Here is a 24,699-nt window from a genome sequence, read left to right on the forward strand (position 1 = left end):
GAAGGAGATTTAGGGTATAAAAACAGATGCTTACAGAGAGTGCAAAAGTCAGGAAAAAGTTGCTTGCTTTTCAGAGTTTAACAAACTTCAAAAATCATGGGAACCCACTGCTAATGATCTTACTCTCTTCAGCATTAGAGTGGCCATTTGCAGGAACATACTCAAAGATAATGGCAAGAACCTCACAACTGTCATCTGCTAAAATCTGTGTGTCTGCACTTAGCTGCTATTGGAAAATAATGGTTTCTCCCTGTTCTCTGCTTCCTGAAACTTGGCTACGGTTCCAAATTTGAAAGCTGCTGGAATTCTCAGAAATGTACCCCCGAGCTTTCAGCTTCTATAATTTTTAGGGGAGTTTAGAAAGGCAGAGAGGGTACCCAATATCAACATAGAATATTTGGCATGTTGATCTACTGAATGTGGAAAACAAGAGTCATTTTCTCAGATACTTGCTATAAGGGTTAAGTGAGATAACACTGGCAAAGCCCTGAGCACAGTATACTGTACATGAAAAAGCTTAATGAGTAGCCTGATATCTTTATCAGCCCTAAGATAAGAGTGCCTTATAGCTTTCAGTTCCATTCTCTGGGATAAGCACTAGATGATTCCATATAGCTAATTTCCATTTGTTCCCCCCCATTTCCCTACTGCAGATGCCCTTCCCTGGGTCAGGTAGGCCGGTTCCTAGGGACCGAAGTCAGCTGAGACACTGAATGTTACTTGGCTTGCCCTCAGCAGTGTGAGATACTGATACTGACAGAAGGTACAGGCAGGAGGTGAGGGAGCTTGGAGGTATTTCCTCCCTGTCCCTTCCCATTCAGACATTGTGCTGCCAGTGGTGGAGACCCTCCTTGACTCCGTGCCTGCTTGGTGCCCTTCCTCCACACCTGCTATTCTTGGTGGATTCCAGTAAGTATATTTTCTCTCCTTGTCTTACCTTCTGTTGCCTGGAATGCCTTCTACATATGGGTCTTTTAAAGATGCCCATAACTCTTTCTTAGTCCTTTCACTAAAGTACTTTTATTCGAACTTCCTGAGGAGAATTCTGTTTCCTTCTCTGGACCCTCCCTAATTGATACACTCAGGGTTATCTCCCTTCACCCTGGGGCCTGCAGCTTTAGAGCCCTCAGAGGCCTGCATGGAAACTCTGAGTTAGGGGAGTGCTCAGTGGCAGGTCCAGCAGTGGAAGGATGGGGAACACAAAGACTTCGTCCACCCCTCTTAACAGATGAGCTATCAGCAAACAGGTAGTTCCCTCATGGAAAAACAAGTCCGAGGACCCATCTTGCGCCCCTGTCCAAAATGGAATCTGCAAACCCCTGGGTTGAATCTCTGTAGCCTTGTGCCCAAATGTTCCGAGCAGCCTGCAACAAGAAAGAATTAGGGCACAGCTGAAATCCAGAAGGGAAAGGAAACGGGCTAAGATCCACGGGGAACAACGTCTATTTCTTAATCTGTCTCCTGCCCCAAATAGCTCTGCTCTCCTCCCCCACTTGTGTTTACCGTGTCTGTTTCTTTCTCTGGCAGCAGATGCCACCAGGCATTAAAGTAGGTCACAGAGGGCGGTGATAAACCCACAAAGGCCCTCAGGCCACGACCTCCCCTGACCTCAGTCAGAGGAGGGCTCCCGGGTCTGGAGTGGCAGAGCAGAGACCCAGGGGACCCCGTGCTCTTCAAGGTCCCCTGGCAGGGCCCGAGCTCCCTAGAACCACAGCGGGGTTCCTCGGTCCAGCCTGTGAGTGGCAGGGGGCCTGTTCTGAGCTGGCAGCAGAGAGGACAGCACTGGGCTGGGCCGCAGCCCTCCCTTCCTATCCTACCCCAGCCCCTCCAGCCCCTCCTACCGCAGCCCTGCTGGAGTGCCCTCAGGAAGGCCCCTTCTTCCCAGGACAGCCAGGGAACCACATGTTCCTGCTGTTTCCCTTGGGAAACCCTGGCGTCCTTTCCACACAGACCCCCCAGGGCCAAAACCAAGGCTCCCAGCCTGCTCCGGGGGCAGCGCTGTGTCATGGGTAGAACGCAAGTTACAGAGTCAGGAAACTGGATTTCAGCCCCAGTCACCTGAGTCTCAGGGCAGTAGGAGCTTGCCCAGAATAACCCAGCGGGGAAGCAGCAGAGCCCGCGCCCACAACGACCCACGGTACCCCAAGCCGCCGGCGTCTGCCTCCCTTACGGCCTGACCCCACAGCCCTCCTTCAGACCCCCTCTGCCCAGCAGCCAGTCCTCACGGCACCTTTCTCTCCCCAGGTTCTTTCGGAGCACGGCTTTGATCTGATCACGACCGACATTCGGGAGGGACAAACCTACTACGTGGAGGATTACCATCAACAGTACCCGAGCAAGAACCCCGATGGGTACTGCGGCCTCGGGGACACCGGAGTGTCCTGTCTGCTGTGTGTTACGGTCCAAAAAGGTATATGTAGGAGCCCTGGCCTCCAGTGTGGCTGTATTTGGTGATGGAGCCCAATAAGTAAATAAGGCATAATTACATAAAGAATTAAAGTTAATCGAGGTCATAAGGCTGGGGCCTTGGTGTTGTAGGATTAGTGTTTTTATAAGAAGAGAGGCCAGAGTGTGTGCTCTCTCTCACTCTGTCTCTCTGAATCTCTTCCTCCCTCCGTGAACACTCACTGTGGATGGCCATGTGGGGACACAGTGAGAAGCTGACCTTGTGCAAGCCTGGAAGAAGGCCCTCACCAGGAACTGAATAATCTGGCACCTTGATCTTGAACTCGCAGCCTCCAGAACAGTGAGAAAATAAATTCCTGTTGCATAAACCACCCAGTCTGCGGCATTTTGTTATGGCAGCTGGAGCAGACTAACACAGTATTAAAAGATGATTTCCCCCCCCACAAGTTTGGCCCTTGAAGTCACAGCAAAAAGGCCTTCAACAAACTGGGCAATTCTTTTATGGTTCACATCAGTGGCTTTTTCGAAGACTTTTATGGCTTTTTAAAAAAAAAAAAAAAAACCTCTGATTTATTCGGTATAATTTATATTTATTTAGCAAATTCACCTTTTTAAGCTGTATGGTATTATGAATCCTGACAAATACCAACAGCTGTGTAACCACCGCCACAATCCAGACACAGAAACCTCCTATCCTTCCCAAAAAAGTTCCCCTTGCCCCTAGTAACCCATCCCCTTCCCCAAACTTCAGTCCCTAACAACAACTGATATGTTCTCTCAGCCTGCTCTTTGTCTTTTCCAGAATTCCATCTAAATGGCATCATACAGAGTGTAGTGTCTTGTGTCTGGCTTCTTCAAGTTAGCATAATGAATCTGAGATCACGTTGTTGCATGTATATATGGGGTTTTTTGTGTTTTTGTGTTTTTGTTTTGTTTTTGTTTTTGTTTTTGTTTTTGCTGAATAGTGGTGCTCTTGTCTGGATCACAGTTTTATCCATTCACCTGAGGAAGGACGTGTAAGGTTTATCAGTTTTTAGCAATTATGAATGAAGCTACTATAAATATTGTGAGACTTTATGGCGGACACGTCTTCATATAATGGTGTTTTGATAAAAGTGTGAATTCACCTACTGATGTGCTGGGCGATTTGGGGATTCTTTGGGGTCTAAGTAGATAATGTATATGCTGTGTTTTCTTGTTCTGGACTCCGGGACCAGCCATGGACATGGTGTGGTTAAGTTGAGCAGGATTGTGGGTGACACTGGGATTTATTTCTGCCCTGTTCCACCTCATACACACAAGCTCTCCAGGGCCCCAAAGGATGAAAACATTTATAGCCTCAATGAAATTCAACTTCATGCTGTTTTCCAAAGAACAGCAGTGAGGAGGCTTTCTCTCCCATTTCAGGCCCCCTTCTAGCATAGAAAAATATGAGCTAAGTGGATGAATTCTGATGCTTTGCTTACAGCTATGAGAAGTATTGTAAATGCTTATTGTGTGAAAAGTCTATACCCAATAACATGAACTAACTTCCTAATATTTCATCTGCCTTTTTCTTATTCTGACGGGATATTTCCAAGAGTTTTAAAGATAAATTTTAAAGCCTCAAGACAGTCAGGCAAAGAAAAATGTCTATAGTCATTTCCCCTGAAATGGAAATCCATTATGTATAGAATTTTGGAGAATGTTTACATCTCCAGCTCCTTGCCAGTCTTTAGTAATAATCCTTGCTCCCCATATACCTGTCATATGCATGGTGATTTCTTTTGAGAATTATTCAGTGGCTGCATAGTAGGGAAGACTGTTTATTTAGATTTGAGCTTTATTCAATAAATTGCCCTCTTTCTCCTGCTCAAAATTGTACATTATTCCAGCTCAATGTTTTAGTGTACCATTTGAAATTGCCAATATTAAGACTATTTTGGAGCTACTAAAACAGCAATTATATATGGTTTAACTTGAAAGTTCCCATAGGGTGCACCTGGGTGGCACAGTATGTTAAGCGTCTGACTCAGTCTCAGCGCAGGCAGTGATCTCCTGATATCAAGCCCTGCATCAGGGTCTGCACTCAGTGAGGAGTCTGCTTGGGAATCTCTCTTGCATTCCCTCTGCCCCGCTCACTCATGATCTCTCTCTCTCTCTCTCTCTCCCCCTCTCTCTAAAATAAATAGATAAATCTTGGGGTGTCTGGGTTGTTCAGTTGGTTAAGCAGCTCAGGTCATGATTCTAGAGTCCTGGGATCGAGCCTTTCATCATGTTCCCTGCTCAGTGGGAAACCTGCTTTTCCCTCTCCCTCTACCTTCCCCCACCTCAAATAAATAAATAAAATCTTTAAAAATAAAAAATAGAAAATCTTAAAAAAAAGAGATCCTGTAGTTCCCATACACCTTGGTATTTTTGCACATGTTTTATGCCCATCTAGAATGCCATCATTAGTTTCCTAGGACTGCCATTACAAAGTACCACAAACTGGGTAGTTCAGAACAGAAATTTATTGTTTGGGGTTCTGGAGGCCAAAAGTCCAAAATCAAGGTGTCAGGAAGCCATGCTCCCTTGAAAGTACTAGGGAGGGATCTGTTCCAGGCCTCTCTCCTAGCTTTGGGTAGTTCCTTGTCTTGTGGCAGCCTAACTCTAATATTCACTTGGTGTTCTCCCTGTGTATGTGTGTATCCAAGTTTTCCCTTTTCACAAGGACATCAGTGATATTGAATTAGGGACCAACCCTGCTCTAGGACAACCTCATCTTAACTAATTGTATCTGCAACAACTCTATTTCCAGATAAGGTCACAATCTAAGGTACTGTGGTTTGGGACTTCAAATGATGACTTTTGGAAAGACACCAGTCAACCCATAACAAATGCCTGTCTGTCCATCCTTAATACCATTTCTCTTTGTAGCCTGACTCAGCCCAGACAGAGCTTATTTTCTCTGGAGAATCTTCCCTAATAGCCTCTTTCCACCATCCACCACATACACATGTTCCTCCCAGATTGGGTTGGACACCTCTCTACGGTTCACAGTGATACACTTATGCCACTGTATTGTTGATGTCTTTGGTCACATGCCTCTCCCAGATGGGTAAGAGCTTCTAGGAGACAGAGAACAAATATTGTTCATCTTTGCATCATGTCACAAGCCTGTCATGTAGAAAGTGCTGCATAAAATGCTAGCTAAACTATTGAACAAGTGAATGAACTGTATCAATGAAAGCCACCCTGCATAGAGATGTACTTTATGCAGGTCTTGCTTTATACAGTGCTGGTCAATGTACCCTCCTTTGCCGGAGCCTGTGGAGATGCAATTAGTAGAGAGAAGACATCAGTAGAAATGATATTAGTAGAGAATTAAAATCATGGGCTTGGTATTTGCCAGGTCCTATGCTAAGATACACACATTATCTCATTAATCCTCCCAACAATATAATGTTGTATCATTGTTATCGCTATTGTGCAGAGGAGTAATCTGAGGCTCAAAGTTCAGTAGTTCCTCTTAGGTTCCCCAGGTGATGCGAGTTCTCTTATTTAGGTGTCTGAGGCTATCCTCGCTCTACTGTATCACCTGAGCTATTTGGACCAGAAGCCTCGGATCCTTTCTCCTAGGGAGTGGCTTCAGCTCTTTTGTCCTGAAACATTAGTGAACCTGAGATGCCTTGACTTAGGATCCCAACTGGTAAGGAGGCCTCATACTCTCCTGCCCCTGCCCCCAGTTCCAAACTAACCTCCACATCCCAGAGGATTGGCTCATGGAAATCATCCGGTCCTGGAGGCAGGATGCCACTTGGCTGCTTTGTCTGGACCATGGCTGCTTCACCCAATGCTCTATTGTGACCCTGATGGTCAGGCTGTGAGATAGTAGGCACACAGAGCAAAACTCAGATTTGGTCCCACTGAAATGAATTTGTACAGTCTCACCCGAAGGCTTTCTATTGACCTGAGTAAAGACCAGGGCCAATGAAAGGATGGAGGGATGGAAAAGCAGTACTCTGCTGCTGGTTGCCCTGCTGCTGCCCTGGATACACAGCTCCCTAGCATGTAGGTGGCTCATGGTGTTTTTGTGTCTGTGCCTCACTGGGGCCCTTGCTCACTGGGGTGCAGGAGGATCACCTGGGGACCTTGTTCAAAAGGTCACGTTCTAGGATGCTGATTCCACAGCTCAGTGTGTGTGTGTGTGGGGGGGGATCCAGGGAACTGCACTTTTATTAAGTCCTTAAAGTGAATCTGATGCCCTCCGAGGCACCTGGACCAGACTTTCAGATCATTGCTCCCACAACATCTTCAACTTTGAATTTATATGTGGAGTATGTAGAGGAGACTGGGGTGTGTGTGTGTGTGTGTGTGTGTGTGCGTCTGTCAGTCTGTCTGTGTCTCTGTGTGTGTGTGTATGCATGCATGTGTGTATTTTATGTGTATGTTAGGTCCCAGAGTTTTCCATAGTGGATGGCTGAGAGGGGTAATCAGCCTTTGAGAGGGGTAACCAGCCATCAATCTGGATTTGAAACTAGCCACATTCCTACAGCTTTAAGGTCATGAGTAAGGCTGCTTTCTCTTTGAAAACATTCTGAAGGATCATGTAGAGCCTTATTGGCCTAATGCAAAACAGTAACATGATATAACTATAATGAAGGCAGTGTATTAATAGCTACTATGGATTCCCCCTGGGTTCTAAGAATTTTTGGAGACTTGTGTTATGTTCAGTCAGTTTTTGGTTGAAAAATATTATAAACCTCTACCATGTGCCAGGAGTTGTTTTAGGAGTTGGTTTATAACAGAGTGGCATATTCATTACCTATGCTCAGGCATAGTCAGCATAGTTTTACTATCTAATGAGGGGAAGAACATATTAAACATATAAAATGAGTAAATAAGTTAATTTCAGTTCTTATTAAATGGGCTTATATGGGCTTATATGATGGAAGGCCTGTAGGTGGTTGTTGAGACTCTACTAGTAGGTGGTCTCAGGAAGGCTTCCAGTAAACCTCAAAAAGGCTTTGAGAGCCATCTGATAAGAAGGAGACATATTTCCAAGCAGATGTGACAGCAAGTGCAAAGGCCCTGTGCAGTGAATGAGCTCAGTATGTTTTGGAGGCATACAGATTGATGGGGCAGACAGAGTGAATGGGAAGGGGTCACTGAAGAGAGATGGGCTCAGAGGGACCAGTGGGGTCCAGATCATGCTGAGCCTTATAAAGGCAGAGGAAGGACTTGGGATTTTATTCTGGTTACAATGGGAAGCCATCAAAGAGTCTAAACAGGAGAGTGAGAAATGAGAGGTACTTGAGAAAGAGACACCGGCTGCTGCAGAGGAAATGTGTGCAGGGGCAAGAGTGAGTAAGTATGAAGGCGTGATGGCCTGGATGGGTTTAGAGCAGCAGGCATGGAGGGAAGTGGTTGGTTTCTGGATATCTTTTGATAATGCTGACTGGACTGGCTGATGCATTGGATGCCAGGAGACAGAGAAAAGGAGGAGTCAAGGATAACTCCCAGATGATATTCTTGCCTAAGCAAACAGATGCAAAATATAACTGTGGGAAGCATATAGGAAGGCAGATTTGACTTTACTGGGGTCAAGTAAGCTGAGAGTTCTATTTGGGCCACATTAAGTTTGAGGTGCCTCTTAGACATTCTTGTGAGTAGGGCAGTTGGTTAAAGAGTTGAGGGCTAAGTGAAGAGATCTGAGAGGTCAAATGTGAGATCTTCTGTATAAAGATGATATTCAAAGTTATAGCTGGCAAGAGATACCCCAGGACATACTTTGCTAAAGTGCAAAGAGAGAGAGGTGGTCTGAGAATTGAGCCTTGGATTTTGGAAGGACAGGAAGATTTAGCAGAAGAGCATAAATATGACCATCGATGTAGGAAGACAACCAGCAAATGCTTTCTCCCACTAAAATTTTGCCCAGAGATGACCTCAGATTTCACCAGGGGTTTTGGGCAAAACTCAGACCTCTTTCTCCTTGATCCAGATTAGGGTGAAGCCAAATGCCATCCCTCTAAATCAATGTCACATGAAATGTTACATTAACTTATATTTGTGTTAAAGATGAGAACACTGAAGCTTAGAGATGTTAAATCACTGGCTCCAAGTCACACAGCCAACAAATAATGCAGGCAACTCAGAACTTCTGATTCCAAAACCCATTTCTTTCCCTCTTCGCCAGGTGCCCTGCCAGCTAGGACAGAATCAGGAAGTTTCATGCTAAGACCAGAGTGCGTTTTGCACATTTGAGTTCTGTCTCTCTGGTCCTTCTTCTCGTTCTCTCATAGTCACCAACATATCAGTAGAATCTTTAGGGAGAAAGACTATTTGTCTAAGATAGCTTGATAGTATGAGCAAAGAGAAAACACTTTGGACTAAAAAGCTGAAATGAGACCTTGCTATCTTAATCTGCTTGACCATATCCCTGGGTCTGGATCAGTCAGTCACTTGGGAAAAATCTAGAGTCTGAAGTGATTTCGTTCAGGTGGGACTTGCAAAGGGACATCTCTGAAACACCCCCAGGAATTTTGCTCTGTGGTGCTGACAGACCCAAAAATTCGTTTGGTTCTCTATCTACAGAAAATAGAGCCCCCTGGGCTCCCAGGGATTCTCCTAAAATTCACAACCACAGGTCTTTAATTTTTCAAGTCAGTTCCAATTTTATGTAATTTTCAACAAAGTTGAACCATTAACATATGAAAATATAAAAAAAAATTAGTGTATTTGCATGAGATTTTATGGAAATACATGGACATTTCAGTATGCATGACGTTTGGCAGCCTGACCTCAATATCAATAAAGCATTTAAAACATTGTAATTGAAGTGATATACCTCTTAAGGAAAAATTAAAAGTACAGTGTGTTAAATGGGAAAGAGCCTTAGAGATAATCTTATTAAATCCCCTCATTTCTTAAAGTTTTTATTTAAATTCCAGTTAGTTAACATATAGTGTAATATTAGCTTTAGGTGTGCCATATAGTGATTCAATACTTCCATACAATCCCTGGTGATCATCACAAGTGCACTTCTTGAGAAAACTAAAGACTCTACAGGTAGCCTGTTCCCCTATAGAGAAATTCCACAAACAATATGCAAATATTTAACACAAAGAATATATAATTGGGCTCTGGACTTTCCTGAATTTCACCTGCACAGTCTCAGATTGTCCAGATCAGCCTCAATTCTGTGCAAACACCAACAAAGTGGAATATAACAATATGGCAGAAGTTTTAGACTTCTATAAGATGTTTTATATCATCTGTAGTTTCTACCCACTGATGGTGGAGCTGAACAACCCTGATACCTCATCTTTAAGAAAAACCTGCAAGAGTCGGAAGGCCCTTCTGAGTCTTCTTTCATTTCATGTTTCTTGTAAGGTTTCTTATGTTGGCCACCCATCTCTGAATATACTCCATTTGTTAATGTCATTCTTGCCTGTGTGGCTCCAAACTGACAACCATACAAATGCTGCCATCTATGAAGTAGAGCACTTAGCAGTGATGTCATGTTATCAGCATCTTATGGTTGATATTTTCATATGAACACTTCCAAGCTCCCTTCACAGTCTAGAGCTTTGGATCTATTATTTTTCTATCTGGAGTTGCAAGACTTTTATTGAGTCTGATATTGATGGCCCATGCCCAGGATTCAGATCTGGCCAGATAACTTTCAATCTCAATTCTCTCATTTGTAATATTAGTTCTTGCTCAGTTTCATGTTAGGCCTTATTGTGTACTTTTTCCCCAGGTTTAAGATGAGTTTTTACCCATTTAAATTTTAAAGGTATCTATTAGCACTAGCCTGGTTTGGTATCCTACTGCCAATCTAACATCCCCAGACATTTAGCAAAAACTACTGATAGATCATAGTCCTTTTTTTCTGTTGCACTTAGATGCACCTTTGAACTTGTCTTACATAGAGGACTGCAGATAGCCACTGCCTCCCAGTCAGTTTTAGCTCTCCAGGTGAAATCTTTTCTCAATCTCACTCCAGAATTGCAGGTACACACAGAGTTGAAGACCAATACTTAGGATATAATGTCTCAACCTGTTTGATGTTCACCTTAGAGAGCAGTCATCAAATTGCATACAATCATTTTAGCCAATAAGATTCTCGAAGAATTGAGCAGAGACTTTGTTGAAATATAGACATACTGTGAAAGCTATGGGCAAGAAGCATAAATAATTACACTTCAGAACCAGACACACGTGACTGAAAAATCCCCATCTGCTCCATACCAGCTAAATAATCATGGGCAATCACATGATGTCTCAGAGATTAATTCTTCAACTATAAAATGGGAATAATAAAATATATCTTAGAGTTTCTCTGGGAATATTAAGTGTCTCACACATATGCAAAATGCAGAAGCTGACTCATAGTAGGTATTCAATAAGTAGTAGTTATTATGTTGTAAGACTGATATATTAGAGGGGCGCCTGGGTGGCTCAGTGGGTTAAAGCCTCTGCCTTCAGCTCAGGTCATGATCCCAGGGTCTTGGGATCAAGCCCCGCATCGGGCTCTCTGCTCAGCAGGGGGCCTGCTTCTCTTCCTCTCTCTCTGCCTGCCTCTCTGCCTACTTGTGATCTCTCTGTCGAATAAATAAATAAAATGTTTAAAAAAAAAAAAAAAAGACTGATATATTAGAGATTTTTAACCATGAATCCAATCTGAATCTTAATCTTCAGTAGTTTTGTTTAAACTTTCACAAATCATTATCTTATTTAAGTATTTAGAAAATTTCCCAGAGGTCCAACTTTGCTTTATTGTAGATTAATTCCAAGATTCCCTTTTTGACCCTGAAAACTCAACATTTTCATTGGAGGTTGGGGTTCAGGGTCCTGGCCGTGTGTGGTGTTCCACTGGGAATGCTGAAATGTCTTTCTTGACAGGAGCAATGTGGGTGAGGAAGATATTCCTAAGCAACAGCTCCTTATTCTCTTTGTATCTTCAAATGAAATGACACCTGTATGAGCCACTTATTCTGCCCCTGCCCAAGGCTTTCTGACTTAGGAACTCAAAGAACCGCCAATTCTTTAGGTGTGGGGTGGGGTGGACACAGTATTTTGAACTAAAGTCCCTCAATTCCTGATCACCTGTACAGGTCATTAGTATGTCAAGGATTTTACCACTGATATTGAGACCTTTCTGTCCACCCTGTCCATCCATCTATCCACCCATCCATCCATTTATTCATAAGTATGTATTGGGTTTCTACCACGTACCAGTCTCTAAATCAGATAATGAGGAAACAAAAATTAGGAAAACATGCTTCTTACCTTCATAGAGATTAGAATTTAATGGAGGAAATACACTTTAGCAGTTTCACAAATAGTTAATTTCTGCTGTTAGTGGAAGGTAGGTTGTCAGGAAAGAAAGTTATATGGAGGATAGCTTATGTAATCTTGAAAGGCAAGGAAGATTTCTTAAAGGACTTTATAATTGAGCTAAAATGTGAGGGATACACAGGAATTAAACACAGGGTACATAGGGATAAACAGGAATTAAATTAACATGTGAGGGATACACAGGAATTAAGCAAAGAGGGGCATATGAGATAGGAGCCTGTCTTTCTGGTAGAGGCATGGAGAAAAGCCCTGGGGTGGGAAGGAGCATGGTACTTCTGGGGAGCTGAAGGGCCAGGAAAGTTGGAAGAGAGAAACCCAAACGCGGAGATAAACAGTAGCAGGGCTGGTGTTTGGTAGTGATGGTGACATGCACTGGTTGTGGGAAAATGTGGTAATAATGAGAGGTGTGATGAGGGTGACATGGTGGGGACATGTGGTGGTGAGGTTGTATGTTGTGTTGTGTGGTGTCAAGGTTGTGTGGTGTGGTAACCTGTGATGTGGGAATACGTGGTGGGGATATGTAGTACTGGTGTTGTGTGGTGGCGGAGTTGTGTGGCTATGGTGATATTTGGTGATGGTAACATGGGTGGTAGTGATGTGTGTTGTGGAGATGGTTTGAATAGGTATAACTTCCATATTATGCATATCTGTGGAAATTTTTGAATGTCATTGTGTTTTCTCCCCCATGCATAAGCATAGTTAGCAGTTAGAAAGCAATTTGCCCAGTGGTAATGAAAAAAGATTCTGGAGCTAGACTACCTAGTTTCAAATCTTGGTTCAGTTACAAACTTTTGGGTTTTGGCTAGCTGTCCTAACCCTAACAGAGAATTAAACTGTTTTGTGCAAAACAGAATGGTGCCTGGCAAGTAGCAAGCACTCAGTGTTTTAGATTTTATGATATTTATTTTTCTCATTACTCAAATGACATTTAGAAGACACCAAAAGATCTCAAAACAACCCTACCACATAGAAAATGCCAAAATTTTCATTCCTTTTAAGGTGCAATTGGAATCCCTAGAATTAAATTAAATGAAAAGCAGTGCCAATAATCTCAATAGGAAATACAGGACAGCAATCAGGAAGAAAGGGGTTGATCAATTTCCCTTTGCCTGTAAAACTTCTGGTGTCTGTGTCATCCAGGTATAGAAATTGAAAATATAAGTCCAGAGCTAAGGAGAAGGATTTTATGGTCTATATCAAGGTACCATACCACAGCCTTATTTTTCAGAGGACACTGAGGCCTATTTTCAAATAAATGAATATTCCCATTTAGGCTTCCTTACTGAGCGGCAATAAAAAGATCCAGCTCCAGGGTTTGTGGTAGTGTCTTCCCACAAGCCCTCAGAGGAAGACCCTTCCAAAAAGCAAAGCTGTGGTGAAAGAAGGAGCCATTGTTCCCGATAAACACACCATTACAAATGTGATGCCTTTCACCAGCATTAGGAAGCATCATTCTTGTTTGATGGATCTCCCGCCTGGTGCTAGTTAACCTGGCTAAGCCACTGCTATCTGTGCTGGGGAGGCAAGAAGAAGGGGCACTAAACTTAAGTTTCTTCCAAGCCAACCAACCTTGACAGTGGAGCCCTGGTTCTCTTGTCCCTCTTCCTTCTTTTTGCTTTCAGTGACCTGTGGCCAAATAAAAAGTAGCAGGCCTGAGAAGTCAGAAACTTTGGAAATCGTAGGCGGGGAACCTGCAGACATTATCGATTTTCCATGGCAGGTGAGTATTCTTCACCGCAGGAGACATATCTGCGGAGGCTCAATCCTGAGCAGGTGGTGGATTTTAACTGCGGCCCACTGCTTCATAAACAGACATAAGTAAGTATTCCAGACAGACCTGTTTTAACTGATGTGCTAGGATATTTGTCCTTACATCCTTATTATTCTCCTGGAAACTCCATCCAAGTTTGTCAGTCTCAAAACGAAATACCAGGAGGCTAAATATATGCCTGTGTGATTGAATATCACACTTTGCAGGTGGTAGAGACACTGTTCTCTTCCTAGGATGTTTTGCGTCTCATTTCATGGGACCCAGATGGCAGAACAAATGTTCTTTGGACTTCTCGGCATCTTGCCAAGTGCATGTGGTCCTGGTCCAAACCTTTGGAAAATACTTTCCTAAGCATTTGCATTACTTGGGGAGAAAATGAACTCGACAGTGACCATGGATTCCGAGAATCCTAGAAGGGATTGGGATCCAAGGGGAGGGTCTCAGGCCCGGCTGCACGACAGAAGTTCCTGAGATGCTGTCTTAGCTCAGGTCCATGCATCAATATCTTTGAGAAACTTCCCAGGTGTTTGTTAATAGCTAGTCCACCCCTTCTTGCAAATCAAGATCAAGTCCCTCAGTTACTTGTACATAGCACGACTTTCAGACAGTTGTTAATAAAATTTACTATTGAATTTTCCCAAAAGGCCATCAAGGCAAAAGCTGGTTGGCAATGTGGCAAGTCTGGAACTCGGGTCTGTCTTCTTCTGCCCAGTCAGGGCCCAAGTGCATGGCCCCAGCTGTCTCCATCCCTCCAGCTCTCAGGATCACAGTCTCACACTGGTGGAATTATTTTCTCTTAAGGCTCACCTTTTTTGCCTTCCACCACTTACCTCTTTGTTCTCTTTCTTTTGTTTTGACATAAGATCTGACTTGGAGATTATACATAGTGAAAGAAGCACTGGCACCAAGAAATCGAAGAGGATGAAAGTGGACAAGCTAATTACTCACCCTTATTTTGACAGCTGGCTCTTGGATAATGACATTGCTTTGCTCTTGCTCAAATCTCCGTTGAAGTTGGATGCCGAGAAAGTGCCCATCTGCCTTTCAGAGGTCACTGACATAGAGAGCTGGCGAAATTGCTGGGTGACTGGATGGGGCATTACCAGTGAGTTACTACAGCCCAACCCAGTGGGGGATGGCACCCTGGTTGATGTTTTAAATGAGAAAGTAAACTCCGAAGGCTCTGCTAGCTCTGGGAAGTCTGCCTGGTGGGTTTGGAAGCTTCCAGTTTTTATTTAAAGACCCATTATGAGCCTTAACTTCAGTCCACATGTGAATCATCCTTCCTTGGCCTTCCTGGGTTCTTGTAGCAAATTTTATGTCCATATTGTAGAACACAAACCCTGAACAAGGACTCAGTGATAGGCGAGGAAGAAGTGTTTAGAGTCCAAGGGTGACTTGGAGGAATTTGGGGAAACATATTGATGGGCAAAGGAGTGGCAAAATGGACTGGGCTCCAAGAAGCCTACACTAATGTCAGCAGAGCAGCTCTGTTCCAGTTGATGGTGTCAGTTCTGATCCCCTGTAACAAAGGGTTTGGTGGCCCAAATATTTGAAAACTACAGATCCAGGCCAAGGAGAAGGGGACAAACTGAATAAAAATTTGTCCTTATAGAGTCAACCTGTACCCTACACCCATCACTCCACCCAGCCAACTCATAAAATTGTGCCCTTTTGTCATTATTTTTGGTAAATGTGTCTTACTCTAAAATCTAAAGAACAGAAAAAAAAATTCCAAAAAAAAAAAAAAATTCCAGTCAGTGTCATTCTTCTAAGTAGACACACAAATGACAATACATTAATCCCTACATGGTCCCAAATCTCAGAGTCTGTTTTGAATTCCTCATTGGGAATTACCCTTGGAAGATTTTCATGAACTTTAAAAAAGACCACCTTCTTAATTTAAAGTTCATCTGTGTCCCTCAGCACATATTCATTGATCCTCTTCCAGACAGTGTTCTAGGCTCTGGGAATTCAACAATATACAAAAAGGGAAATAGCCTTTCTTAAGAGAATAAACATTCTAGGTATTAAGTTCACCTCTTAGATAGACAGTGAATTACTCAGAAGCTCTGACATGATTTAAATCCATCTTTATGAGCCATGGGCGCCAGGACAGAACTTGCCATCAGGAGTTTTCTTTACTTTTTTATGGATTTACATGAAATACCTTTTTAGGACTACAGAGTTAGCACCTTCTGCAGAGTGAGAAGAGTACACTGAGACTGTGATCTAATAGCTACCCAGTTGTGGGGAGCTCTGGATTCAAAGAGGATGGGATTCAGTGTCTCCTGAACACCTCTCTACCCTTACTAAGTCCAGATTTGGGTAGTTCTCTAAGCCATACGGTAGTTCCTTTGTCACTGAGGTGAAAAGACGTGATGGTGAATGGGTGCTTGACCTCAGCCCAAAAGGACCACTTTGAGCTCAGGGGCCTTTCCCTATCTGCTTCTTCTTTGGGTCAGTTCCTATGAAAAGTATGAGTCAACAGCTAAACAAAGTCAGCCTCGACCTGGTCAAATGGGAAACGTGCTCCTCTGTTATGTATGTGCTCACCAGGAACATGCTGTGTGCTAGGAATGCTGAAGAAGGGAAGGACGCCTGCCAGGTAATGGAGCTTGTCCCTTGTTTGGAGAGGGACTGCCACAGAGGGCTGATAAATATTTCTGGGATAATTTGCTCCCCTCTACCCCCTCTGGATAAGTTTCCTAATGGTACTGTAACAAATTACCACAAACAGGGTTGATTCAAACAATGGAAATGTATTCTCTTATAGTTCTGGAGGCCAGAAGTCCAAAATCAAGGCATCCGTAGGGCCATGTTCTCTTTGGAGGCTCTAGAGGAGGATACCTCCTGGCCTTTTCCTACTTCTGGTAGTTTCCAGCAATTGGTGGCATTCCTCAGCTTGTAGGTGAATCATTCCACTTTCTGCCCCAATCTTCACATTGACTTCTCCCTATATGTCTGTCTCCTATTTTCTCTTCTTCTAAGGATTTCAGTTATTGGCTTAGGACCCACCCTAATCCAGTAGGACTTCATTTAATTTAACCAAATACATTTACAACAGTCCTATTTCTAAATAGGCTCACATTCTGAGGTTCCAGATAGACTTGAATTTGGAAGGGATGTTATTCAGCTCAGTACAGATGCTTTGTAACCAAAGGGAGACTGTGTGGGATAGTGGTTAGGGGTGCAGTTTCCCATAACTTCCCTCTCAGCTCCTCTACTTACAACCTGTGACTTACCTCCAGGCCTGTGCTTTTTCAAATTTCCTCATCTGTAAAATGGGAATGTTAAGAGTTCCTACCTTCAAGGACTATTGTGAAAATTAAGTGAGTCAATGTACAAAAGCACTTAAAACAGTTCAGAGCAGAGGATGGTCATAGTAAATTCTATAAATATAATTTTTTCCATCGCCATCTCTTACACCTGTTCAGTGCTTAGGAGTGTACAAATCGCTTTCACAAATACACAAAATGCCAACTAGCCCTGGGATGCAGGTTTATTTCAGATGAGGAAACAGGATCAGAAAAGCTCACAGCCCTACAGAGGATACATTGGCAAGTTAAATTACAGACCCAGAATTCTAAGGAAGGCACTCTGTCTTCTGAGATTAGAGCCATCTTTTGGGTTCTAGTAGGAGCAGGGTTTCAAATCCATCAGCCCAGCCTGGTCATGTCCAGACTTGGCTAGTTCAACAGCTACAGAAATGCTGAGAGCTCCTATTGAGTATAGGCTTGCCAGATAGCAGGGGAGTACAGGGCATCAGAAGTGTTGTTTCCTTCCATCCACACAGCCATGTTGCAGGAAATTTAGTTATTATCACATCGAAGAGCATTGAAGCAGAGCCCTAAATGCTGAAGAAAATTTTCACATTGTCTCAGCTAAATAAATGCTCCCCCTGGCATACAAACCAAGATCTGTTGGGCTTCAGAAATAGAAGGTCTTAACTGTGCTGCTGTTCTGCCTCATATCCTTCACGTAGATCCCCTCATCTCCACAGAAGAGATTGTAATTCTCCATTTTCAAGAAGGGTCAGGGGACGTTCCAATGACCTCAAAGAATTGGGTAAAGAAGAGTTTGGTTCAAAGTTAGCTGATGGGCACAGTGATCTTTCATGATAACAATCTGGTTTAGAAAAAAATCAAAGAAACCCCTATCTTGTTTATTTTGTTTTATTTGTTTTGGATTTGGGGTTTTTGTCATACTACTGAATGGTACTTCTTTCCAACTTTTTTGTGTCTCACTTAACATTTTCAAAAATAAGTCTTTTTAAGCTGTGAAACAATATATAATAAAATAAATAATAAAATAAATAACAGCTATATATTCATATTTGCATACTCAAGGTTATGGACAATTATATTTGACTAAGGGGTTGCCTCTGCATGGCTAGAATTAGAAATGATATTTATTTCATTTATTTATTTGAGTGCATGGTAGGGAAAATTCAAATGTTATAGATGGATGTACAGTGAAGCAGAAGTTTACCTCTTACGCTTGTCCTGTTCACTCCCCGGAGAAACCATTTTTACAGTGTTACCTTTTATCTTTCCTGAAATAGTCTTTCCACATATAATCATATGTGTGTTTATATATAAATTCACTTAATTATATAATTATGGGTATTCTTCTTCTTTTTTTTCCATATCTGAGATTTCTAATTTTTTTGATGAAGGCACATAATTTTTAATAGAATTTAGTAAGTCACAGAGATGAAAAGTATAGCATACAGAATATAGCGAATAATGTTGTAATTACAATGTAATTACAATTACATTGTATGGTGACATTTAATGTCACTGTATAATACATAGAATCATCATATGACTATGTTGTGCACCTGAAATTAATATGACATTGTATGTCAACAATACTTTAAAAATTTTAAAATAAAGAAATGCCTAAAGATTTGGGGGCATTGAAAGATTGTGTGTTCCTCAATTTTCATATCAATGATGCCATTCTCCTTACTTGTCCTTATTTGACAATCTTTTTCATGATACTTTAAAATTCATAAATTGTTTCAAATTTAATGTTTTAAACCACAATATAACATTTTGACTCACTTTTTGTATCTTTCGCATTTTATATATCAGTTTATGTACTTGCTGTATTCAGCCAATTACCTATTATGAGGTATAATGGATATTTATTTTTGTTTTTTACTTTCTGTTATTATGAACTATATAGAAAGACCAAAATGGGTTGGCTGAAAGTAGATTTAAAGTACAAAGTCAGTGAGAAAATTGTAAGAATTCTGAAAATCAATGAAAGTGTTGAGGTAAATGGATTAAAAAAGCACTCATTGGTGCTGTGAAGTGTGTAAACCTGGCGATTCACAGACCTGTACCCCTGGGGATAAAAATATATGTTTATAAAAAATAAAAAATTAAAAAAAATATGTCAGGGGCAAATAAATAAATAAATAAATAAAAATGGTGTTGAAATATCAAAAAAAAAAAAAGCACTCATTGGTACATCAAAATGAACACATGTGACTCGATGCTGCTGCTGCTGCTGCTGCTGCTGCTGCTGGATATTCTTCTTTTTTTTTTTTTTAAATCAAACTATCATTCATTGCCATTGTTTTTGACCAAATTGTTTGCCACTTTGTCTGACAGTCATGGGGCTGGGAGTATAGTCATGCAGTTAGAGAGTCTAATCAAACTGTCCTCTCACCAAAAGACACTATAATGGTTTTTGCCTTGTGCCAGTTGTCCACACCTCAATAGGCTATAGAAGTAATTTGTTACTTTCCCTTCCACTCCCAAACAACTTTTTTCTCCTAGGGTGACAGTGGGGGACCTCTGGTTTGCCAGAAAAAAAACAACGAAAGCATATGGTTCCAGCTGGGCATTGTCAGCTGGGGAGAGGGCTGTGGCCAGAAGGAAAAGCCTGGGGTGTATACGAAGGTGTCTAATTATCTGTTATGGATTAACACGGAGACCACGCTCTCAGGAAGGCCTTATATGCATGAGCCAGACTCTGGGTACAGTTTGCTTCAACCACCCTGGGCCATCTTGTTACTGTATTTTGTGATACTTCTATTACACCTGTGATTAAACACTGTAGAGCCTCAAAACCAAGTGTCTTCGGTTTTTGGAGTAAGGTCAATGGTGGGGTACAAGGGAATCTCATAGAATTAATTGTGTCTGAAATAGTCATATACTTATAATACACCTGCGACCTACTGCAGAGCCAATTGTTCCCTTGGAACTTGGAGGCAGGTTACCAACTTCATCTTAAGGCCTCTACAGAGGTTTGGATGGAGAACCTTTGCATGGAGAGGAGCATGCCAAGGATCTCTGAAACAGAAATCCTATTCTTTTCTCTCCTATAAACAGATATCCTTCCACAGATTCTTTCCAAAGGAGTAAACAGTACCCCCCCCCCCGCTCCTTTTTTGGTCTTAAAATAACATTCCAACTCTTCTCTCTTCCTTCATTTATAGCTAATCCCTGAGACCTACAGATTTGGTCTTCAGAAAGATCCTGTTCTTCACCTTCTTTTGCTTCCATAGCTACCACCTGGTCCAGAGCCCATTAACTGCTGCTTTGGATTCTCAGAGGTCATGTGGAACAATGCTCTGATTCAGGATCAGGAAATCATTGAAGTAGAAATGTCCTAGAGATGAAGTGGGAAAGAAACACACAGCTGAATGGGTTATAGTAGTTAAGGCACCTTTGCAGGCAAACATCAGAAACAACCTGAAGCAAAAAAGGAAATGATAAATATATTGGGGTAGAGCAAAATCGAAGGAATTACTGTTCTAGTAAATAGTGTCTAAAAACAGTCCAAGACTACATTTTGGACCATCGGAAAGTGTAGATGGACCCTCCATCCTTCATGCAATCACCCATGAGCATAATTTTTTCCAACTGGACAAGAGGTAATAAATGGCATTCTTTTCTGAGGCAATTAAGCACATTCTTGAGGAGAGAGGGAAAAGCTGTACTCAAAAATATGGGTGTTTTTATGAGTTTGCCTAAAGTAGAATTCCTTTTGCTGTGAATAACAACAAAATAAAATAAAAAGGTGAAATCTTTTCTGCATATACATAGTGAAAGGGAAGAAAAGCGGATGAAGAGAATTTCTCTGTGCTAGTTTTCATTGGCTGCATCAGAAGAGGACAGCTTGGCCACCATCTGAATCTAGAGAGTGGGTGGAGAAGCATTTCAGTAGATGAGAGCAGGTATGTAGTTGTTTTGCCGAACCTGCAGAGCTACCCTAAACATTTGACGATTGGTAAGCAGGGAAATACAGCTACAAGCAGATGGATGACTGTTCCTGAAAAAGGTAGGTTTATAAGAATTTCCTCTTTTTCATGAAAGAAGCAGCTGTGACAGCAACTTGACCTTCAACTTGGCCTCCAGAGGGCAGAGGCTGGGAGACACTGAGAAGCCACAGTCCTGTGCCCTCAGCTCAGGGCAGAGGCTAACAGAGAGGTTGAAACAGCCTGGCCACTCAGCCAAGATCCTGGAAAGGAAGTGTGTGCAGGAAGAGGGCTGCTTTGACTCCATTACAAAGCATGTCTGATTTTTGACAACCCTGCAAGGAAGAAATAAGAGCTCAAACTAGTCTTTAAATTGAGGTATAAATTACATAGAGGGACATGCCCAGTTGCTTATATACTGAGTGTGTGTGTTTCAACAGATGTATATATTTATGTATATATTTACTATTTAGCTTATATTTATTTATTTAGCTTTAACATTAAGGTCTATGATCCATTTTGAAATAATTTCCATGAATGATGTGATATGGATCAAGATTCATTTCCTCCATATACACAGCCAATTTAGTTGAAAAGACCTTCTTTTCACCCATTAAATAGCCTTGGTGTCTTGGTTTAAATCAGCTTACCATAAAATATAAGTGTGGGTCCATTTGTGGGACCCAAATGTTTTGTTTTGTTTTGTTTTGTTTGCTGTCCTGGGTAGTCTTGAATTAGGTGTCTGATTTGGGTTTTATTTGGTATCTGATTTGTTACCACTTGAAAATAGGACATAAGTAGTCTGTGGCATGTACTCATTTAATTATCACCTATAGTGTCTTAGAATGAATTAACAATTGAAAGCAAACTTTGACAGACCAAATTGCTGTTGAAATGAACCATTATAATAGAATGAGAAATACAAAGGCTATGGGAGTAGCCTAACTACCTAGAATAAAGCTTAAAGAAACTAGTAAACTCAGGGGTTTATGTTTTGGGCTTAAGCCATAGTCAAAGAACCAGAGAGTGTCTCTATCTGCTATATGAAAAGTATCTTCTCTCTTGTAGCTGAAGAGCCAATGTAGCCAAAATTTAAGTCCCCAGTCTAATGGCAGTGGTTGCATAAATACAGTATAAATTGAATTCATAGCCCCTATAGGTCTCTCATACAAAAGATAGGACTGGGGCAAGAGTAGAAACCTGAAAACTGAAATAGGATATTAGGGTGGATTTGTATGCATCTATTTTTAAATGGAGGTATTATCATCATTATTCACTTATGGTGAAATCAACAGATCAGGAGACAACCGTCATTGGAAAGATAGTTTGCTACTGGTTGGAAGAAGACAGAGCACAACACACTATGTAAGACCACCTGGGGAAGCAACAGGATTGGTAAAGATGCAGAAGAAGCAACAGGAGAAGGTGGGCAAGAGCCTTTCTGTGGTTTTTGCAGGGAAGAATGAGAGAAGCAGACTAAGCAAGCTAAGCTGGTTTGGGAATGGCTAATTTGAACAATTTCAACAGGCTCCAGAGTGTAGGGACTGCCTTCAATTAACAGATGGTGGCTCTGAGGTGATTAGGACAGGGTGTGAGGGTTCAATAAAGGGGCATGATATACAGTGTCTGAGTATTTTGACCTAACATATCCCACTGAGTCTCACTTGCTAGCAGAAAAATCCTTCCTCTCCGACAACTCCAGCCATCCTCTGACTGAAAGTACTGTAATGACCTCACATGAGGCAGTTACCTTATAAATAATGCTATTTTTTCTCAAGACTCAACCCACCAACTCTCACGTCCTCCAGTTTCTAAATACACATATGGTGAATTTAGTTTAGTTTCATAGTATCCCACAGGAAAAAGTACAAATAATTGGACCTGGGAAGACATTAAACAACAAAAAGGTGGCAGAATTTTGCTAACATATTAGAATAAAGCCACAAAATATTGTTAAAATAAAGTCTAGGGGTGCTAGAACAGGAAGGAATGAATGTAGCACCAGATGGGGCCAAATTTTTCAATATTGTTAACATCACAAATTCTGGATTCAATAAACTGATTTTGAAACTTGAGAGTGAGTGGCTTTAATAGTCTGCTTGCTTGGTTAATTAAAACCTACATTTAAAGGGAGCCTATATTAGATGTCCCACTGACAAATGGATAAAGATGCAGTATACGTATATACTGGAATACTATGGAATACTATGCAGCTATCAAAATACATACTGTCTCGCAGAGTGGCTGCACTAGTTTGCCTTCCCACCAATAATGCTCGAGAGTTTCTTTTCCTCTACATCCTCACCAACCCTTGTTCTTTCTTGAGGTTTTTTTAAATTATTATTTTAGCCATTCTGAGGGGTGTGAGATGATATCTCACTGTGGTTTTGATTTGCATTTCCCTAATGATGAGTGAAGGCATCTTTTCATATGTCTGCTGGCCAATATATGGATGTCTTCTTTGGAGAAATATCTATTCATGTTTTCTGCCCATTTTTAAACTGGATTATCTGTTTTTTTGGTGTTGAGTTTTGTAAATTCTTTATATACTTTGGATACTAACTTTTTATTGGATATGTCATTTGCAAGTATCTTCTCCCATTCAGTAGGCTGTCTTTTAGTTTTCTTTCTTGTTTCCTTTGCTGTACAAAAGTTTTTTATTTTGATGAAGTCCCAATAGTTTATTTTTGTTTTTATTTCCCTTGCCTCAGGAGACTCATCAGAAAGATGTTATGGTCGATGTCAGAGAAATTACTGCCTGTGCTCTTTTTTAGGATTTTTATGGTTTCAGGTCTCAAATTTAGGTCCTTGATCCATTTTGAGTTTATTTCTGTGTACGGTGTAAGAAAGTGGTCCAATTACATTCTTTTGCATGTAACTGTCCAGTTTTGCCAACACCATTTGTTGAAGAGATTGTCTTTTTCCCAATGCATATTCTTGCCTCTTTTATTGAAGATTAATTGATCATATAATTGTAGGCTTATTTCTGGGCCTTCTATTCTGTTGCACTGACGTATATGTCTATTTTCGTGCCAGTGCCATACTGTTTTGATTATGATAGCTTTATAATATAACGAAGTCTGGAACAGTGATACCTCCAGTTTTGTTTTTCTTTTTCAAGATTGCTTTGGCTATTCAGAATATTTTGTTGTTCTCTACATATTTTAGGATGGTTTGTTCTACTTCCATGAAAAATGCTGTTGGTATTTTGATAGGGATTGCTTTGGGTAGTATGGAAATTTTAACAATATTTGTTCTCCCAATCTATGAGCATGGAATTTATTTCCATTTCCTTATATCATCTTCAATTTCTCTCAGAAATTGTTTTCAGAGTGCAGCTCTTCTGCCTCTTTGGTTAAGTTTATTCCTAGCTATTTTGTTATTTTGGGGGCAATTGTAAATGAGATTGTGTTCTTAATTTATCTTTCTGCTGTTTCATTATTTGTATATAGAAATGCTACAAATTTCTGTACATTTCTCTGCTTGCCTTACTTCAGCTCTCGGGTTCCATCCCTATTGATGCAAATGGTAGGTATTCATCATTTCTAATATCTGAATAATATTCCATTATATATATGTACCACATCTCCTTTATGGTTTCACTCATATGTGGAACATAAGCAATAGAATGGAGGCCCATAGGGGAAGGGAGGGAAATCCAAAGGGGGAGAAATCAGAGAGGGAGGTGAGCCCTGAAAGACTATGGACCCCAGGAAACAATCTGAAGGTTTCAAAGGGGAGGAGGTTGGAGGGAGTGATAATAGCATGATGGGTATGATGTGATGAGCACTGGGTGTTATACTTATCTAATGAACAACTGAACACTACATCAAAAACTAATTATGTACTATACAGTGGCTAAATGAACATAATAAATTTTTTTTAAAGTTCTGTACATTGATTCTGTATCCTGTGACTTCACTGAATTTGTTTATCAGTTTTAGCAGTTTTGGGCTGAAGTCTTTTGGGTTTTCTATATATA

General features: G+C 41.3%; 1 protein-coding gene and 2 long non-coding RNA genes across 7 annotated transcripts in view; 2 read left to right on the forward strand and 1 right to left on the reverse strand.

Moving 5' to 3' along the window:
* The first annotated feature begins 1,623 nt into the window (after positions 1–1,623).
* LOC116584253 (serine protease 52-like) lies at positions 1,624–19,580 on the forward strand. Of its 4 annotated transcripts, none has more exons than XR_004283115.1 (6): positions 1,624–1,735; positions 2,245–2,410; positions 2,654–2,746; positions 5,933–6,076; positions 13,353–13,450; positions 19,294–19,368. XR_004283115.1 is itself a non-coding variant. In XM_032332282.1 (5 exons), the coding sequence occupies exons 1-5, from the start codon at positions 6,366–6,368 to the stop codon at positions 19,561–19,563; spliced, it is 924 nt and encodes a 307-aa protein (XP_032188173.1). In that variant the 5' UTR covers positions 6,300–6,365; the 3' UTR covers positions 19,564–19,580. The 4 variants fall into 4 exon arrangements, 1 of the variants encoding a protein (XP_032188173.1); XR_004283113.1 differs by lacking the exon at positions 19,294–19,368 and adding an exon at positions 14,464–14,670; XR_004283116.1 differs by lacking the exons at positions 2,654–2,746; positions 19,294–19,368 and adding an exon at positions 14,464–14,669.
* Positions 15,266–24,699, reverse strand: part of LOC116584255 — a 38,562-nt gene continuing 29,128 nt past the window's right edge. Inside the window, exons 4-5 of one of the 2 annotated variants that reach the window (XR_004283119.1) lie at positions 19,974–20,128; positions 15,266–17,556 (exon numbers count right to left, since the gene is read on the reverse strand). This is a non-coding gene — a long non-coding RNA (uncharacterized LOC116584255). Of the gene's footprint in view, positions 17,557–19,573; positions 20,129–24,699 lie in introns of those variants that run through there. The other variant, XR_004283118.1, reaches the window with a different exon arrangement.
* The window catches only part of LOC116584254, a 46,877-nt gene continuing 42,851 nt past the window's right edge, over positions 20,674–24,699 (forward strand). Inside the window, exon 1 of the long non-coding RNA XR_004283117.1 lies at positions 20,674–20,800. This is a non-coding gene — a long non-coding RNA (uncharacterized LOC116584254). The remainder of the gene's footprint in view (positions 20,801–24,699) is intronic.

Source organism: Mustela erminea, chromosome 2 (genome assembly GCF_009829155.1).
Source record: "Mustela erminea isolate mMusErm1 chromosome 2, mMusErm1.Pri, whole genome shotgun sequence".
In the NCBI taxonomy this organism is placed as follows: domain Eukaryota; kingdom Metazoa; phylum Chordata; class Mammalia; order Carnivora; family Mustelidae; genus Mustela; species Mustela erminea.

Bases quoted from the DNA above. Each gene is read 5' to 3' on its own strand.
- LOC116584253 (XM_032332282.1), top strand. From the start codon at position 6,366: ATGGAGGGATGGAAAAGCAGTACTCTGCTGCTGGTTGCCCTGCTGCTG. The intron at 13,549-14,364 runs GTAAGTATTCCA...TTTTGACATAAG, and splicing joins TGCTTCATAAACAGACATAA to ATCTGACTTGGAGATTATAC. The intron at 14,607-15,966 runs GTGAGTTACTAC...TCTTTGGGTCAG, and splicing joins GACTGGATGGGGCATTACCA to TTCCTATGAAAAGTATGAGT.